Source organism: Schistocerca cancellata, chromosome 3 (genome assembly GCF_023864275.1).
Source record: "Schistocerca cancellata isolate TAMUIC-IGC-003103 chromosome 3, iqSchCanc2.1, whole genome shotgun sequence".
NCBI lineage: Eukaryota > Metazoa > Arthropoda > Insecta > Orthoptera > Acrididae > Schistocerca > Schistocerca cancellata.
Genome location: NC_064628.1, coordinates 121,309,708 through 121,328,553, shown reverse-complemented (window position 1 = coordinate 121,328,553; position 18,846 = coordinate 121,309,708). Strand labels below are relative to the sequence as shown.

The 18,846-nt window shown below is 38.7% G+C and overlaps 1 protein-coding gene across 1 annotated transcript in view; it reads right to left on the bottom strand.

Moving 5' to 3' along the window:
• Positions 1 to 18,846, bottom strand: part of LOC126177144 (uncharacterized) — a 219,088-nt gene that overhangs the window by 188,044 nt on the left and 12,198 nt on the right. The window contains exons 2-3 of the mRNA XM_049924416.1: positions 18,016 to 18,241; positions 6,929 to 7,103 (exon numbers count right to left, since the gene is read on the bottom strand). Coding sequence (XP_049780373.1) covers positions 6,929 to 7,103; positions 18,016 to 18,241 — 401 coding nt within the window. The remainder of the gene's footprint in view (positions 1 to 6,928; positions 7,104 to 18,015; positions 18,242 to 18,846) is intronic.

Here is an 18,846-nt window from a genome sequence, read left to right as displayed (position 1 = left end):
TGCAAATTCACAATTTTTTCATGCATACTTTCAGAACAATAAATTCATTAATGAATATTACGGTGAACACCATAAGAGTTTTAATGTGACATGGAGAAAATTAAATGCTCCAACATTGATATGGGTCAGTACAAGATGATCAATAATAAGGGCAGGTTCATTCTTTCACAACATGTGGTATTACACAGATGCATATTCTAATAAAAAAAAAAAAAATCATGCGTACTCTAGGCTACAATTGCTAACTGAACAAAATGCTAAAAGAACAAACTTTAGTACTCCCACCAACGGGTATCGTGATGGAGGCGGAAGAGCTGGCATGGGCTGCAGAAATCTGTCATGGAGGGGGCACACACAATGTGTAATATCAGCAGATATGCTGGTTGAGGTGGTCACCTGAGAGTGGTAGTTGGCCGGGCTGGCCAGTGCTTGCATGGAGTTCAACTACTGCTGATCTTGGCTTACACTTCATGCTTGTTGCTGAGTACTTAGCCTTTAGCTGTCCACGTTGGTTGTGTGCTCAGTCATTCCATCTCCATCTCTACGTGGGTTTGGACTCTCTGCTTACTGCAGATTGACTCGCACGGAGAGTTCATTTTCCTCTTGTGGGGTTCTGTTCCTCAACTTTTATTGAGTCATCGTCTGTTCATGAAGTATTTGTGCTGACCGTGTACTACAGCAGCATTGTCCCACCTGAACAGATACCAAACAAACCTTACATGATGTTGTGTAAGAGGAATGTTTCAGGTATTTTGGTGAGTCCTTTGGTAGTCCTTTAAGATGAACTATTTTTTTAATGTGACTCTTCATTTTTTTAGTATTCATAGATTTTATTCTGTAGAGTAACTATGTATAGGTGTGAATCTACTGAGCCTGTATATATCTACAAGAGGGGACCATTTGTACCACTTCGTAGTGGAACAAACATCTTAATTTTATGGTGTTTGTTTTTGAAACTTCAAAAACAAGCACCATAGAATTAAGATGTGTATGTCATCTGGAAACAGGAAAAATAGTACTTTTGTTTGGCAACTAAAGTCTCAACAGAACCACAACTATTGTACGCTGATGAGCTAAAACATTACAATCACTACCTGCTGCTAAACTGAATACTGCTTGGTCGTGTTACAGGCAAATACTGTGGTAAAGAATGTACATAAACTGAGCAGAGACAAATGGGAATTGTTGTAATAATGAGATGCCACAAATGGCGAAGTCCATGCAGTTTTGACAAAGGGCAAATTGTTGTGGCCTTGTGCACGGTAACAAGCATCTTGGTAATGATGAATTTGGTCGTCTGCTCACCTGCTACTGCTGTGAACTTTTATGGAAAGTGGTAGAAGGATGGAGAAACCATGAATAGATGACAAGATGTTGGATGTCTACACCTCATCACAGAATGTGGAGGCCAAAGGTTTACCCTCTCTTTAAAACAGGATAGGCAGTCTTCTGTGACAGATCTGGCAACAGAGTACAATGCTTGTGCAGGCAGAAGTGTTTCAGAGCACACTGTTCAGTACGCATTGTTGAACACGGAGCTCCACAGCACATGACACCTTTGTGTTCCCCTGTTGATACAGTGACATCATCAATTATGATTTTGAAGGCATAGGATCCTTGTGATTGGACTGTGGACCACTAGAAAATTGTTGCCTAGTTAAATTACTCAAGGTCAATGGGTGTGTCCGAATACATCAAATGTCTGCTTCAAACATGCACTATGCCATGCATGCAGCCCAGTGGCAGCTGTATGCTGAGCTTCTGTGGTAGTAATCGAAGACACAATGACAGTTGTGGACTACATGAACATTATTGTACATCAGTTACATCCCTTCATGCTAGATGTCTCCCTCATGGCAATAGAATCTTCCAGCACAGTAAGTGTCTGTCCTGCAATGCCAGACTCGTGCAACAGTGGTTTGAGGAGTATGATGGTGAACTCATTTTGACATCTTGGCCACCAAATGTGCATGATCAGAACCTGAAGGAACTCATCTGGTATACTATCAGGTACTAGTTCAGCACTTATAAACCATCAGCCCCTAATTTACAGGAGTTGATTATCCTGTGTGTAGACATCTGTTGTCACATATAACTGGAAGCATTCCAATGACTTGTCAAATCCAAGCCACACAAAATTGCTAATGCACTGCATTCCAATGTGTATCTACATGAAAATAAGCTGTGTGAGTGGAGAGTGGGTGGTGGAGGGAGAGGGGGGGAGGAGAGTTGGGGGGGGGGGGGGGTGAAATTGGGTCAGGCGAACTTGTGTTCGAGTATAATGACTTTTCTGGAGACTAGAAATCTACTCTGTAGGAATCAGCATGGGTTTCGAAAAAGACGGTCATGTGAAACCCAGCTCGCGCTATTCGTCCACGAGACTCAGAGGGCCATAGACACGGGTTCACAGGTAGATGCCGTGTTTCTTGACTTCCGCAAGGCGTTCGATACAGTTCCCCACAGTCGTTTATTGAACAAAGTAAGAGCATATGGACTATCAGACCAATTGTGTGATTGGATTGAGGAGTTCCTAGATAACAGGACGCAGCATGTTATTCTCAATGGAGAGAAGTCTTCCGAAGTAAGAGTAATTTCAGGTGTGCCGCAGGGGAGTGTCATAGGACCGTTGCTATTCACAGTATACATAAATGACCTGGTGGATGACATCGGAAGTTCACTGAGGCTTTTTGCAGATGATGCTGTGGTGTATCGAGAGGTTGTAACAATGGAAAATTGTACTGAAATGCAGGAGGATCTGTAGCGAATTGACGCATGGTGCAGGGAATGGCAACTGAATCTCAATGTAGACAAGTGTAATGTGCTGCGAATACACAGAAAGATAGATCCTTTATCATTTAGCTACAAAATAGCAGGTCAGCAACTGGAAGCAGTTAATACCATAAATTATCTGGGAGTACGCATTAGGAGTGATTTAAAATGGAATGATCATATAATGTTGATTGTCGGTAAAGCAGATGCCAGACTGAGATTCATTGGAAGAATCCTAAGGAAATGCAATCCGAAAACAAAGGAAGTAGGTTACAGTACGCTTGTTCGCCCACTGCTTGAATACTGCTCAGCAGTGTGGGATCCGTACCAGATAGGGTTGATACAAGACATAGAGAAGATCCAACGGAGAGCAGCGCGCTTCGTTACAGGATCATTTAGTAATCGCGAAAGCGTTACGGAGATGATAGATAAACTCCAGTGGAAGACTCTGCAGGAGAGACGCTCAGTAGCTCGGTACGGGCTTTTGTCAAAGTTTCGAGAACATACCTTCACCGAAGAGTCAAGCAGTATATTGCTCCCTCCTACGTATATCTCGCGAAGAGACCATGAGGATAAAATCAGAGAGATTAGAGCCCACACAGAGGCATACCGACAATCCTTCTTTCCACGAACAATACGAGACTGGAATAGAAGGGAGAACCGATAGAGGTACTGAAGGTACCCTCCGCCACACACCGTCAGGTGGCTTTCGGAGTATGGACGTAGATGTAGATGTAGATAAGTGTGTGACATATGAGAGATTGTGCAGTTTTCATCCAGATATGGTGATGTGTCCAAACATTTTGTTAGTTAGTTATGTGTTCCATTGATCAATCCCATGGTAACCATTATGATGTGGAATGTGTCAAGTGCATAAGAAATGCACACATGAATCAAATGTTATCAGCCATTGTGGTCGAGAAGGACTCAATAGTGACTGACACAAAGTGAATCTTTCTTTCCATTACATAAAGGTGACTGCATTACGCAGCATGTATGTACATCGAAATCAGAAACACACTCACCATGTTAACTGCCTGACAGGGAATGAGTTGTAGCTCTTCAGGCTTTCCCGGCGATCTAATGACATCTTGGGTTGTCGGGTGTTCTGCCGGATATCAGCGTCGTACTTGCACGATATTTCAGTCACGTAGCTCGTGACCTTCATCAGGTGCGACCTGAGACTGGTCGCACCTGATGAAGGTCACGAGCTACGTGACCGAAATATCGTGCAAGTACGACGCTGATATCCGGCAGAACACCGGACAACCCAAGATGTCAGGGAATGAGTTGTTTAGCTGTATAAGGCTTTCTGGTTGTATCTTCATATACTGCACTGCCTACTTCATTTCCCATTAAAGTGAGATTGTTTGAAATTCTAAGAATAAGCAAAAGTGTGAGGAATTTATCACTCAGTGAGAAGGAGCTGGATATCTTCACATATCATAGAATTTTCTGATCAACAAGTGGGCTACAGCTGTTTTAATACCTGCCTGCAACACATTCACATGCCATTTGTCTACCAAAATCACTGATAATTATTATATATTTGGCAGAAAGATATTTTGTTTCCCCAAACAACTTACAGAAATGTAGCTGGCTGACATTTTTGACAATTGCTGTTATTCTGACAGCTGAACTCCCATCATTTTCAAGGCTCAAATGCAATGATGGAGTGTTGTAAAAGAAAATTTAAATCCTTGAGGGGTGGGCCACATTAACCAAGAATCATAATACAGCATATGCAGAAAAACAGAACAAACAAACAAACACACACACACAGTAAATAACTGATACCACCACACAACCAAAGATCACCGACATCACAATTATTGATAGTGAATAGTAATTACCAGTGGGTAAGCAAGCAGCATTAACTCTGCCCTCTGTTGTTTGACTAGGGACAGAGCAGAATTTAAGCAAAAATCTTTATATTTATTTATAAGGTCACTTGCAAATGTAATCTCCATTGCTTCCTTAATAACATTATCTCAGTCACTGAAGGGCACACCAGAATCTCTATGTTGCTGTATATCATGGGATGAACAGTATCAAGGCAACATTCTGCAACAGCAGGTTTACTTGGCTGTTGTAAGCATGTATGACTCTTACTTTCTGTACATCAGTTCTCTGCAGTCCTAATGATGTGATCAAAGTATGACATGCCACAACTGCAAAATATAAGGTAGACATCTGACTTAGGCAAAACAAGCTCAGCCATTATGGACACTAAAAGGACCCTAATCTTAGATGGTCATTATTTACACTTGACACTGTTTTTGCACAGAATATGATCAGTCATGTTGGAAATGCTACCTGCATAAGGCAAAAAGGTCCATCATACTGAAGCTCCAAGTCATGTATGCGTGAGGAGTGCTTGCTTGTGTGTATGAATGATCTGTGCTGATGAAGGCTGTGGCCTAAAGCTTTATGTAAGTGTCTTTTAGTTGTGTCTGTCTGTAACTAAATGTTTCTTCTTTACTGTAAGTAGTAATCTGTCTTTTCCCACATTGTAGACATTCTATTGTGAAATTCCAGTTATTGTAATATGATAATTGAAAAAGCTGTTGAGACTAAATTAGAAAATGACCTTATAAATAGAGGTGAAGGTTTCTGATTAAATGTTGCTAAGAATTCTGCTATCTCTGTGATCAAACAATAGATGAACAGAGTTCATGGTACATACTCACTAGCTGGTAATTAATATTCGCTATCAAAAACTTCTGACTTTGGTCAGCAATGGTTTGTGGTACACTACCAATAACTTCTGACTTTCGTCATCATTGATTGTGTGGTGATGGTGGTGGTAGTAGTTGTTAAGTGTGTGTGTGTGTGTGTGTGTGTGTGTGTTCTTTCTGCATTTGCTGTATTATGGTTCTTAATCAGCCTATTGAGGAATTTAATTTCCTTCTACAATGTTCTCTCACTGCATTTCAGCCCTGAAAATGACAGGGTGTTCACCTGTTGAAATATCGACAGTAGTCACAGACTTCACCCAGCAGCAGTCTCATAACTTGTTTGAACATTTTATTTGCTGAGAAAAACTCATGTTTCATATTTTGAGGGCTGATGCCCATTCTGAGTCCTGTCATTGGCACAAGTATCCACTTATGTTTTCACAACACTCCCACACATCCATGGTGAGCCACACCTCCCGTTTACTACCAGCGAAGCATGCATGCAATCACTTAGGACTCCACCTGTGACTACCTCATAATGTATAGAAACTCTGCTGCACCAGAAATGCACATAGATACAACATGCTATCACCTTATAACTGTATGCTTCCTTGTTGGCTCAGATCATATTGTTTTTGCAACTTTGGGATGGCTTCAGAGGCAAACTGTGTATATCTCAAAATTAAATGTCCAAGTGTATCCTATCATTCCATTGAATTTGTAATTAAAGATATAGCTCTGTGGATTAGACAAATGATATAGCTTTCTCATAATAACAGAAGTTATAACACATCTCTTAAAGTTGATCAGTTTTCAGAAACTGGCGGGTCTTTCATCAAAATGTGAAGGCCATGCACCAGACAAACAGAGCACACACACACACACACACACACACACACACACACACACACACACACACACATAATCTCATGGAGGATACACCACTGCCACACAGGAGCTGTTTGCCAAGCAATACAGTGAGGCCTCAATTTTTATATTATCAAACTTTTATTTTGTGGTAGTCATATAATTGAAGGAGTAAAGGGAACAACTCATATAGTTGAGGCATAGAGTTGTCAATAGGAACATAAACGAGACTGTAAATGTTCCTAAGCTTTCTGATGATAGTTTCGTTCAGAGCTAACTAGTACAGAAAACACACACATAATCATACACATTCCTCCACCACCACAACCCACTGCAGTACACATGTACAGATGATTGTGGAATATAGTTTCTTACGTTGGCTGATGACATACAGAAGCATTACAAAAATTAACTGAAAAATTTGATATTATCTTCTGAGAAGCATAACAAATGTCAGATGAGCACAGTCCAGCTTATCATTATAATTAATTTCTGGTGATTTTCACCTGTAATGAATCCCTATACGTAAATAAACAATACTTTCTCTTTAACAATATTCATGTAAGAAATAATTTCAAAAGTACTACAACATCTCCTTCACATCTTGTACTTACACTAATTGTACCACAAGCAGCATGGATTCTATAGCCCTCTTCAAAGATCAACAGAGATCGGCCCCATAAGCCTTTCTCACCAGTTAATGATATCAAATCTGTGGGTATCAGTAAATCACTGGTGTTTTTCACAGGAAATTCAAGAAGTCCAACAGTGTCATCTAGATTCAACAACCTGTAACAAAAAGCTAAAGCTCTTACATAATATCACACCTAAAATTAGGTGTAAAATATGATAAAAGGCATACACTTTACCTCACTACTGATGGTATGCATAATGTGACCAGGAATAAGAGTCATGCTATACATATTAGTTATTGCCAGTAATGTGGAAGTAATATGTGCAGTCTTACTTTGACCTAAATATGTAATTTGCATACTAAGTATTAATATCACTTGTTTTTCCTTCTTTTTTAGTCCAATCTGTGCATAACTTTAACTTAAGCTTGTACTGAATTATTCTATTATTACTCATCTGCTTTCCATACATGTGTGGAATAAAGAAACACAGGTAACTTAACATTGATAGAAACTTCAAAGATAACCCCTGTATCAGAGGTAACACACATTACAGTCAGCTGCTGGATTAATTACTCCCAAGGAGCCTCTCCTCTCCTACAGAGTGGAGTACTTGTAATGTAAGGAAAGTGAAACTTTATTTGCTATCCAGCTATTGTGCAGACTGCTGGTCACAGCACCAGTGCAGCTACTGGATGCAGCAATAGTGTAGCTGCTGGACATGGGTGATAACCACAGCGCACACTCCGCTGCAGAGTGAAAATCTCATTCTGGAAACATCCCCCAGGCTGTGGCTAAGCCATGTCTCCGCAATATCCTTTCTTTCAGGAGTGCTAGTTCTGCAGGTTCGCAGGAGAGCTTCTGTAAAGTTTGGAAGGTAGGAGACGAGGTACTGGCAGAAGTAAAGCTGTGAGTACCAGACGTGAGTCGTGCTTCGGTAGCTCAGTTGGTAGAGCACTTGCCCGCGAAAGGCAAAGGTCCTGAGTTCGAGTCTCGGTCGGGCACACAGTTTTAATCTGCCAGGAAGTTTCATATCAGCGCACACTCCGCTGCAGAGTGAAAATCTCATTCTGGAACCACAGGTGATGTCTCCACGGGTGTCTATGAGCCTGGTGAGGCTTCAGGCATTGGCATGGTGTCTTGTAGGAGTGGAGATAAGACCCAACTGAGGTGACCTGCACAATAAAGGCCATTGTGGTTTTCACATTTTGCAAGATTTCAATGTAAAGGCCTCCAATTGGAACATTGGAAAGGAACTGGCACACTACAGTTGGTTGCTCAATTGCTTATGCCCACAGACATACAGCCATTACTAGGCATGGCACCAATTTTTTGTACTTCTCCTCACCAATTTTTGAAATTTATATGCTGTACTGACTGTACTGCTGTACTGGTTTAATGCATAATTTATAACTTTAGACCGAGAGAGGTGGCGCAGTGGTTAGCACACTGGACTCACATTCGGGAGGACGACGGTTCAACCCCGTCTCCGGCCATCCTGATTTAGGTTTTCCGTGATTTCCCTAAATCGCTTTAGGCAAATGCCGGGATGGATCCTTTGAAAGGGCACGGCCGATTTCCTTCCCCATCCTTCCCTAACCCGAGCTATCGTTCCGTCTCTAATGACCTCGTTGTCGACGGGACGTTAAACACTAATCTCCTCCTCCCTATAACTTTAGATCTAGTATCCTCTACTCACAGGTGGTTATAATGAAATGTTTTCTCCCTCATTAGCTCAACCTGCCTTCCTACACCCGGATCTGATCATCACCAGTGCCATTCCATTCTACTTTCTTCAGGAAAAACTGTTTGCTCACAATTTATTTCAAATTATCTTTCCTTTCTCAGAATAATGTAGCTGAAACTTACACATGACAGAATAAGTATTATCAGTTCACATATTCTGTGTCAGTAAAATCAAAATATCAAGTCTCTGAAAAGTGGGTTAGTTGCAGGTGGGAGATAGTGATAGAATTACTGGAAGAATTCCAGGACAGGATAGTGCAACTACAAAGGATACTCAGTACAAAATTCTTATTGAACCTATTCTTTTTTAATTTTTTATTTTTGACTGTATTTTGATTTTAATTTGTAAAAAAGTGTCTTGGTCTAGTTATGAAATATTTCTAAACAAGCTTCTAAAGAATGCATAACACAGAAGCTTCACCAAAAAGTTTAAGAGATGCATTTGCTTCATGTAAAGTACTGTAAGAAGGTGTGATAATATTTTTTGGAAAAGCTAGAATTAAGTTTATAGCATCTCTGTTTCTTATCTTATTTTTGCACCTTCATAAAGTGAGAAAATCCCAAATTGGTAGTGAAAGTCATAATATATATACCAAAATTCTACTCAGTTAAGTGAACAATAGATTACTTTGAAAGATTGTTTCACACCAGTTAAATATGAGGTGTAACTTTAAGAAGTAATATGTTATTGAATAAATGTATAAACTAATTTAAAGGGGGACAAAATGAAAGATTGATTTACTGTATCAACTGTAGGAATGTTTAGTGCACCTACACATGTAACACAGACCAAAAACAATACTCCGGTACGATCTATAATTTCAAGTACTGTTCAGTTATCTGAGATTCTCACTATGCAAACTTGATGAACAAACCCAGAGGCACATTCTGATGGTTATTACCACAGTCAGCAAGAGAGAGTTATGGAGTGGTTTAGGGTACTTGGGAAGGAGGATTATCTTTACATTATTGGTTTAACATTTGAGCAGAGTGTGTGTGCATGTGTGCCTGTGTGTGTGTGTATGTGTGTGTGTGTGTGTGTGTGTGTGTGTATGTGTGTGTGTATGTGTGTGTGTGTGTGAGAGAGAGGGGGAGAGAGAGAGAGAGAGAGAGAGAGAGAGAGAGAGAGAAATGTACAAATGGGTCACCAACCTGACCAAAACAAGATCTAGTATTTAATTGCTTGAAAGTAATTAATGTGATCAAGAAAAACTTACTTAGTGACTTGAGAGAAAACTGAAATATTCCTGAGCAGCTGCCACTAGCTAGGTAAATGAAGTGTTAAAAAGTTAAAGTCTTCAAGGCCTTGCTATTTGGCAAAAAAAGTTGCAATGATGTGATTTTAACTGTCAAATGCTTCATTTGAATCATGTACTAAATTTACGGCACTTTGACGTCTACATTGACATAATTACTCTGTGATTCACACTTAAATGCCTCATGTAGGGTCATCAAACAACCATCGGATTATGTCTCTACCATTCCACTCTCAACCAGCACACAGAAAAAATGAACACTTAAATGAACTGTGTGAGTTCCAATTTCTCTTATTTTATGACAATGATCATTTCTACCTGTGTAGGTGGGTGTCAACAAATATTTTCACATTTGCAGGAGGAAGTTGGTAATTGAAATTCTGTGAAACAATCTCGCCGCAAATAAAAATGCCTTCACTTTTAGTATCATATCTGTGACACTCTCTCCCATACTTCAAAATGATATAAAACAAGTTGTCCTTCTTTGAACTTTTTCAATGCCCTCTGTCAATCCAATCCGGTAAGCATCACATATCATGTGGCATTTCAAGAACAGAAAACACTAGGAAGGCAAATGAGACGACAAAAAAAGATTATAGAAACATTTGACTTGCTCATCGAATGATGCTCAAAATCACGAACAGCAAATGAGGTGCCGACTAAGAACTTAAATTCAATGTTCAACTTGGAATCTTAGAATTTTAAAGAGTACTAGAGGATAGTTATCTGGTGGATTATACAGCCTGTGCAGTCTACTGTTGTGTGACCTTGACATTCTTGTCATCTATGCCTTCATGTGTAAAAATTTCGAACAATTTTTCAGTCTCAAAATCTTTTCAATAGAAAAACCTTCAAAAATCAGCAGAAGGTATGCACATTCTCAATTAGCGTCTCATTTGCTGTGCTTGATTTCAAGCATCATTCACGGGTATCAAACATTTCCATAATCTGTTTTATTTCTTACTTGTATATTTTTCACAAAACATTTGACTTCATTATTATTATTATTTAAATGGCTAATACAGAATTTGAATTTTATACTTTCTGTAAAATAATTCTGCTGCCTCCATCATACATTTCAGGTAAGGAATGTAAGGAATGTTAATTATTGTCATTATCTAGTTGCATTTTCTTCTGTTCTTTCTGTGGCTATAGGTATAATATAGATACTGAAGTGAACATACATTCACAAATAAAGAAATAACTATATTTATACAGTTCAGTATATAGATACATGTAGTTGTGAGTTAAATATTAGAAAACATAATGCCTATAACTGTTAAAATGTGAGTTTCAAAACGGAAAACTTAGTTAGAATAAAGATTATTAATTTGTGCTCATTAGAATGCGAACTTCTAAATCTGAGTCTGAGATACCTAGATACTCTCTTCGACACATATGTGATGCCCCGAAGTTAATAACATAGTTTTTTAGCAAAAGAAAATGAAAAGTGAGAATGTGATTATTACATGCAGTTCATTAAAAGAACTCTATTAAATATGCATTTATTATGCTCTAGACAATGCTCAAGCAGATAAATAGTAGCTTGACAGAAAGCACTTTCAATGGCCAGACTAAAAGATTTGTCCTAGATGAAACAATGGAAAATGTCTATCACTGTAAACAACCATCTACCACTTGTAATGAAAAATCCAGGATGGAATAATGATAATATTAAGAAAAGGATAGTTGCTACACACCATATTGTGGAGATGCTGAGTCACATAGTAACACCCTGACAGATACAATCTTCAAACTTAAAGGAGGTTCCCATAAACTATGAATGTTGTATACTATATTCCACACCATGAATGAAAAACCGTTAACTGAAGAGGCAAAGTTAGTTCTCTTTGCTGATGATACAAGTATAGTAATCACACCTGACAAACAAGACTTAACTGATGAAATTGTCAATACGGTCTTTCAGAAAATTACCAAGTGGTTCCTTGTAAACGGACTCTCACTGAATTTTGATAAGACACAGTACATACAGCTCCGTACAGTGAATGGTATGACGCCATTAATAAATATAGACCTTAATCAGAAGCATATAGCTAAGGTAGAATATTCCAAATTTTTAGGTGTGTCCATTGCTGAGAGATTAAATTGGAAGAAACACATTGATGATCTGCTGAAACGTTTGAGTTTAGCTACTTATGCAATAAGGGTCATTGCAAATTTTGGTGATAAACATCTTAGTAAATTAGCTTACTACGCCTATTTTCACTCGTTGCTTTCATATGGCATCATATTTTGGGGTAATTCATCACTGAGGAATAAAGTATTTATTGCACAAAAGCGTGTAATCAGAATAATAGCTGGAGTCCATCCAAGATCATCCTGCAGACATTTATTTAAGGATCTAGGGATATTCACAGTAGCTTCTCAGTATATATACTCTCTTATGATTTTTGTTATTAACAACCAAACCCAATTCAAAAGTAATAGCAGTGTGCATAACTACAATACTAGGAGAAAGGATGATCTTCACTATTCAAGATTAAATCTAACTTTGGCACAGAAAGGGGTGAATTATACTGGCACTAAAGTCTTTGGTCACTTACCAAATAGTATCAAAAGTCTGACAGATAACCAACAAGTATTTAAGAAGAAATTAAAAGAATTTCTGAATGACAACTCCTTCTACTCCATAGAGGAATTTTTAGATATAAATTAAAAAAAAAAACAACAACAAAAAAACAAAAAATATTAATAAAAAAAATAAAAATAAAAAAACACAAAAATGAAAAAGTTGTTAGATTAACTTAAGTATGTTGTTAAATTAACTTAATTATGTCTTGTATTGGAAAATTTGACTCGTTCCACATCATTACGAAATATCGTATTCATGATCCATGGAACTAGTATTAATCTAATCTAATCTAATCTAATCTAACTGCTGTTGGTGTGTTACACTTACAATGAATCCCTAAGAGACAATATTCTGTTATTCACAAAGGTCTATCAGATCAAAGCCAATGCAATTTCTTAACAACTGTTTAGATACAAAGAAATTGACAGAGATAGAGATTCTCAACAGTGGAGTTGACCAAATATTTTACGCCTCCAACTAGTATCAAATGTTTCCTCTGAGTGGATCTGACCTGCAGTATGATTAGCTTCTTCAATTCATTTCAACTTTTTGGCATGAACCTTAAATCTGTTATCGCGAAACTCTAAACATGTCATACATTTACAGTGCTTTATATTACACATTTAGTTATAAAATAATGTTAATAGCAATTACTGTCAATGAAAGCCCAGAAAAGGAGAGAAGTAGAGATAGGAAAAGACTGGTGGGTGTGTTGGTAGAGGGCAATGCACAATTAGCATGAGGGGATGTTAATTGGGAGTAGGTGATAGGACAAAGGACATGGAAACTGTCAGGTACAAAATGTGGAGACAGTAGGTTATTGTAAGTTGAGGCCACGATATTTCTGGGACCAGAGAATGTGTTGTATGGATAATTCCCATCTGCACAGTTCAGAAAATCTGGTAGTGGAGGGGAAAATTCAGATGGCTTGGGTTATGAAGCAGCCATTGAAATCAAAAATGTTATGTGCAGCTGCCCCCCCCCCCCCCCCATGAACCATGGACCTTGCCGTTGGTGGGGAGGCTTGCGTGCCTCAGCGATACAGATAGCCGTACCGTAGGTGCAACCACAACGGAGGGGTATCTGTTGAGAGGCCAGACACTTGCATGGTTCCCGAAGAGGGGCAGCAGCTTTTTCAATAGTTGCAGGGGCAACAGTCTGGATGATTGACTGATCTGGCCTTGTAACACTAACCAAAACGGCCTTGCTGTGCTGGTACTGCAAACGGTTGAAAGCAAGGGGAAACTACAGCCGTAATTTTTCGCGAGGGCATGCAGCTTTACTGTATGGTTAATGATGATGGCATCCTCTTGGGTAAAATATTCCAGAGGTAAAATAGTCCCCAATTCGTATCTCCGGGCGGGGACTACTCAAGGGGATGTCATTATCAGGAGAAAGAAAACTGGCATTCTACGGATCGGAGCGTGGAATGTGAGATCCCTTAATCGGGCAGGTAGGTTAGAAAATTTAAAAAGTGAAATGGATAGGTTAAAGTTAGATATAGTGGGAATTAGTGAAGTTCGGTGGCAGGAGGAACAAGACTTTTGGTCAGGCGAATACAGGGTTGTAAATACAAAGTCAAATAGGGGTAATGCAGGAGTAGGTTTAATCATGAATAAAAAAATAGGAATGCGGGTAAGCTACTACAAACAGCATAGTGAACGCATTATTGTGGCCAAGATAGACACGAAGCCCACGCCTACTACAGTAGTACGAGTTTATATGCCAACTAGCTCTGCAGATGACCAAGAAATTGAAGAAATGTATGATGAAATAAAAGAAATTATTCAGATAGTGAAGGGAGACGGAAATTTAATAGTCATGGGTGACTGGAATTCGGTAGTAGGAAAAAGGAGAGAAGGAAACATAGTAGGTGAATATGGATTGGGGGTAAGAAATGAAAGAGGAAGCCGCCCGATAGAATTTTGTGCAGAGCATAACTTAATCATAGCTAACACTTGGTTCAAGAATCATGAAAGAAGGTCATATACATGGAAGAACCCTGGAGATACTAAAAGGTATCAGATAGATAATATAATGGTAAGACAGAGATTTAGGAACCAGGTTTTAAATTGTAAGACATTTCCAGGTGCAGATGTGGACTCTGACCACAATCTATTGGTTATGAACTGTAGATTAAAACTGAAGAAATTGCAAAAAGGTTGGAATTTAAGGAGATGGGACCTGGATAAACTGACTAAACCAGAGGTTGTACAGAATTTCAGGCAGAGCGTAAGGGAACAAATTGCAGGAATGGGGGAAAGAAATACAGTAGAAGAAGAATGGGTAGCTTTGAGGGATGAAATAGTGAAGGCAGCAGAGGATCAAGTAGGTAAAAAGACGAGGGCTAGTAGAAATCCTTGGGTAACAGAAGAAATACTGAATTTAATTGATGAAAGGAGAAAATATAAAAATGCAGTAAATGAAGCAGGCACAAAGGAATACAAACGTCTCAAAAATGAGATCAACAGGAAGTGCAAAATGGCTAAGCAGGGATGGCTAGAGGATAAATTTAAGGATGTAGAGGCTTATCTCACTAGGGGTAAGATAGATACTGCCTACAGGAAAATTAAAGAGACCTTTGGAGAAAAGAGAACCACTTGTATGAATATCAAGATCTCAGATGGAAACCCAGTTCTAAGCAAAGAAGCGAAAGCAGAAAGGTGGAAGGAGTATATAGAGGATATATACAAGGGCAATGTACTTGAGGACAATATTATGGAAATGGAAGAGGATGTAGATGAAGATGAAATGGGAGATATGATACTGCGTGAAGAGTTCGACAGAGCACTGAAAGACCTGAGTCGAAAAAAGGCCCCAGGAGTAGACAACATTCCATTGGAATTACTGACGGCTTTGGGAGGGCCAGTCCTGACGCAACTCTACCATCTGGTGAGCAAGATATATGAGACAGGCGAAATACCCTCAGACTTCAAGAAGAATATAATAATCCCAATCCCAAAGAAAGCATGTGTTGACAGATGGGAAAATTACCGAACTATCAGTTTAATAAGTCACGGCTGCAAAATACTAACGCGAATTCTTTACAGATGAATGGAAAAACTAGTAGAAGCTAACCTTGGGGAAGATCAGTTTGGATTCCGTAGAAATATTGGAACACGTGAGGCAATACTGACCCTACGGCTTGTCTTAGAAGCTAGATTAAGGAAAGGCAAACCTACGTTTCTAGCATTTGTAGACTTAGAGAAAGCTTTTGACAATGTTGACTGGAATACTCTCTTTCAAATTCTGAAGGTGGCAGGGGTAAAATGTAGGGAGCAAAAGGCTATTTACAGTTTGTATAGAAACCAAATGGCAGTTATAAGAGTCGAGGGGCGTGAAAGGGAAGCAGTGGTTGGGTAGGGAATGAGACAGGGTTGTAGCGTCTCCCCGATGTTATTCAATCTGTATATTGAGCAAGCAGTGAAGGAAACAAAAGAAAAATTCAGATTAGGTATTGAAATCCACAGAGAAGAAATAAAAACTTTGAGGTTTGCCGATGAAATTGTAATTCTGTCAGAGACAGCAAAGGACTTGGAAGAGCAGTTGAACGGAATGGATGGTGTCTTGAAGGGAGGATATAAGATGAACATCAACAAAAGCAAAACGAGGATAATGGAATGTAGTCAAATTAAGTCGGGTGATGTTAAGGGTATTAGATTAGGAAATGAGACACTTAAAGTAGTAAAGGAGTTTTGTTATTTGGGGAGCAAAATAACTGATGATGGTTGAAGTAGAGAGGATATAAAATGTAGACTGGCAATGGGAAGGAAAGCGTTTTTGAAGAAGAGAAATTTGTTAACATTGAGTATTGATTTAAGTGTTAGGAAGTCGTTTCTGAAAGTATTTGTATGGAGTGTAGCCATGTATGGAAGTGAAACATGGACGATAAATAGTTTAGACAAGAAGAGAATAGAAGCTTTTGAAATGTGGTGCTACAGAAGAATGCTGAAGATTAGATGGGTAGATCACATAACTAATGAGGAGGTGTTGAATAGGATTGTGGAGAAGAAAAGTTTGTGGCACAACTTGACTAGAAGAAGGGATCGGTTGGTAGGACATGTTCTGAGGCATCAAGGGATCACCAATTTAGTATTGGAGGGCAGCGTGGAGGGTATAGATCGTAGAGGGAGACCAAGAGATGAATACACCAAGCAGATTCAGAAGGATGTAGGCTGCAGTAGGTACTGGGAAATGAAGAAGCTTGCACAGTATAGAGTAACATGGAGAGCTGCATCAAACCAGTCTCAGGACTGAAGACCACAACAACAACAACAATGTGCAGCTGCCTGTTCTGCCACAGGGTGGTCCACTTTGCATTCATCCTGGTGGACAGCTGGTTTGTAGTTATATAAGTTTAAAAAGCTGTGCAATGATTGCAGCAGAGCTGGTATATGAAATGGCTGCTTTCACAGTTGGTCCGGCCTCTGAGGCCTATCAGAGAACATGTGTGTGAATTTTCTTTCTTTTCTGAACAAGGCTTTGGCCAAAAGCTCACTGTGTAACAGTCTTTTCACTTTGTTTTCAAATCAATGTGCCATATTTACAGTGAGTACCAATCTATCCCTTTCATTACTATTACTATTAATGTAGAAACAAAATAGAATGTTAAAGATATAGTCAAATAAATACAAAACTACAGGAATTTAAGTACAGCTCTAAGTGAATAACTTCCAGCTTACATTAATGGAGCTATTACTGGCAGCCTTGGAAGAACTCAAGGTTTGATACCAGATACAACTATAAATACATCTACACATATTGTAACTACACCATGCTACATCGTCTTTACTGCATGCCCAGCAATTCTCAAATCTATGTATACCCAAGTGTGTAGCAATTGCATTTTCTTAATTTATTTATTTGTTTTTAATCTTTTATTGTTCCTATTGATTATATTTATTTACATCTATCATCTTCTAAGTTGTCAAGACTAGAATACTACACACCCACTTCAAGGCATTCATCCTCACGGTTTCCTGGCACAACCAGTAAATTCAATACTATGACAGCTACTAAGACAAGCACAGACTTCTCATGGTTTAAAGATACAAATTAAGATTTCTTATGTCAGAGTATTACTATCTTGAGTTACTTAACCAGGGAAATTAGTTATCAATACTAAATGATCACAAGTTTTCACTTCTTCTACAATAGAGAAAAAAACAGATTTGCCCTCTGGCTTGAAAAGGAGAATTGACATTCCCTTCTACTTTTAATAGACACAATAATAAATCTTATTTTTGCCCCTCTTTAGATGACAGAGGTAGATTCATGCCTGCAGCAGGCCTAAACACCTAAAAGCACACATCAGCTGTTCATCATTCTGGAACAGAGCATCTTTCTTTGGAAGCTGTACATAAAAGAATGAGGAAGGACTGGCAAGGAGAGGAGATGAATCAGTCAAAAATACAAATATGAACTTTCTATTTTACTCTAAACAATGCATTATATAACAGAAAATACTAACTTACACTGGCCCAAGTTTCTCATCATTGCACCGATCCTGTAGTGTACTATAATAAACTGGAAATTTATGTATTCTCCAAGACCATTTGGAAACTTCATTGACAGTCTGGAGTGATGTGTGGACATGAATTTTTCTGTTGTCTGCATGATACTTCCGAAAAGTTATGTGGCCATGTAGTCCACCTTGTGATATGTAGGCAGTCAGTTCTAGACCACCACAGCATCCTAAAACTAAAAGAAAAAATGTTACAAAGCAGATAGTTAACACTGCAAACCTGTTTTGAGAAGCAAAAGCTCTAATAATTATTAGATCTTCCCCTCTTCATACATATTACAGTGTGGAAAACTCCACAGAACAAAATCAATACTAACAAAACAGCACAAATACAATAATGATGTTTTACTTGAATTGAAGTCTATTATTAAAAACTTGAAACTAGTTTGCCACTTTGACAATAATCAACAGATTATAAGCAGATAGTCTGTGCTTTCTAAATTTTATATAGATGAAAGTTTCTGTTTGCACAAATAATCAAAAACTATTTTTCAAAAAATGTATCAGTGGTTTAGTGGCTGTGTAGCTCCATGGAAAAGTCCAAGGCTATAAATAAAAAGACCCCAGAATTTTTTCTAGCACTTGCAGATTCTTTCACCCCTGCCAGTTATTTGTTAATGAGAAAAATGTCATGTGCATCATGGTTTGGATTCCATGTAAAACTGTAGGTTCCCCTATAACTGGCTGGGTGAGTCAGTCCAAATTTCAGAAGAAGGCCTGAGAATACCAACTCCAACAGAACTATTGTGAACTGGTTACGGTTGTAGACAGCTATGAGTTA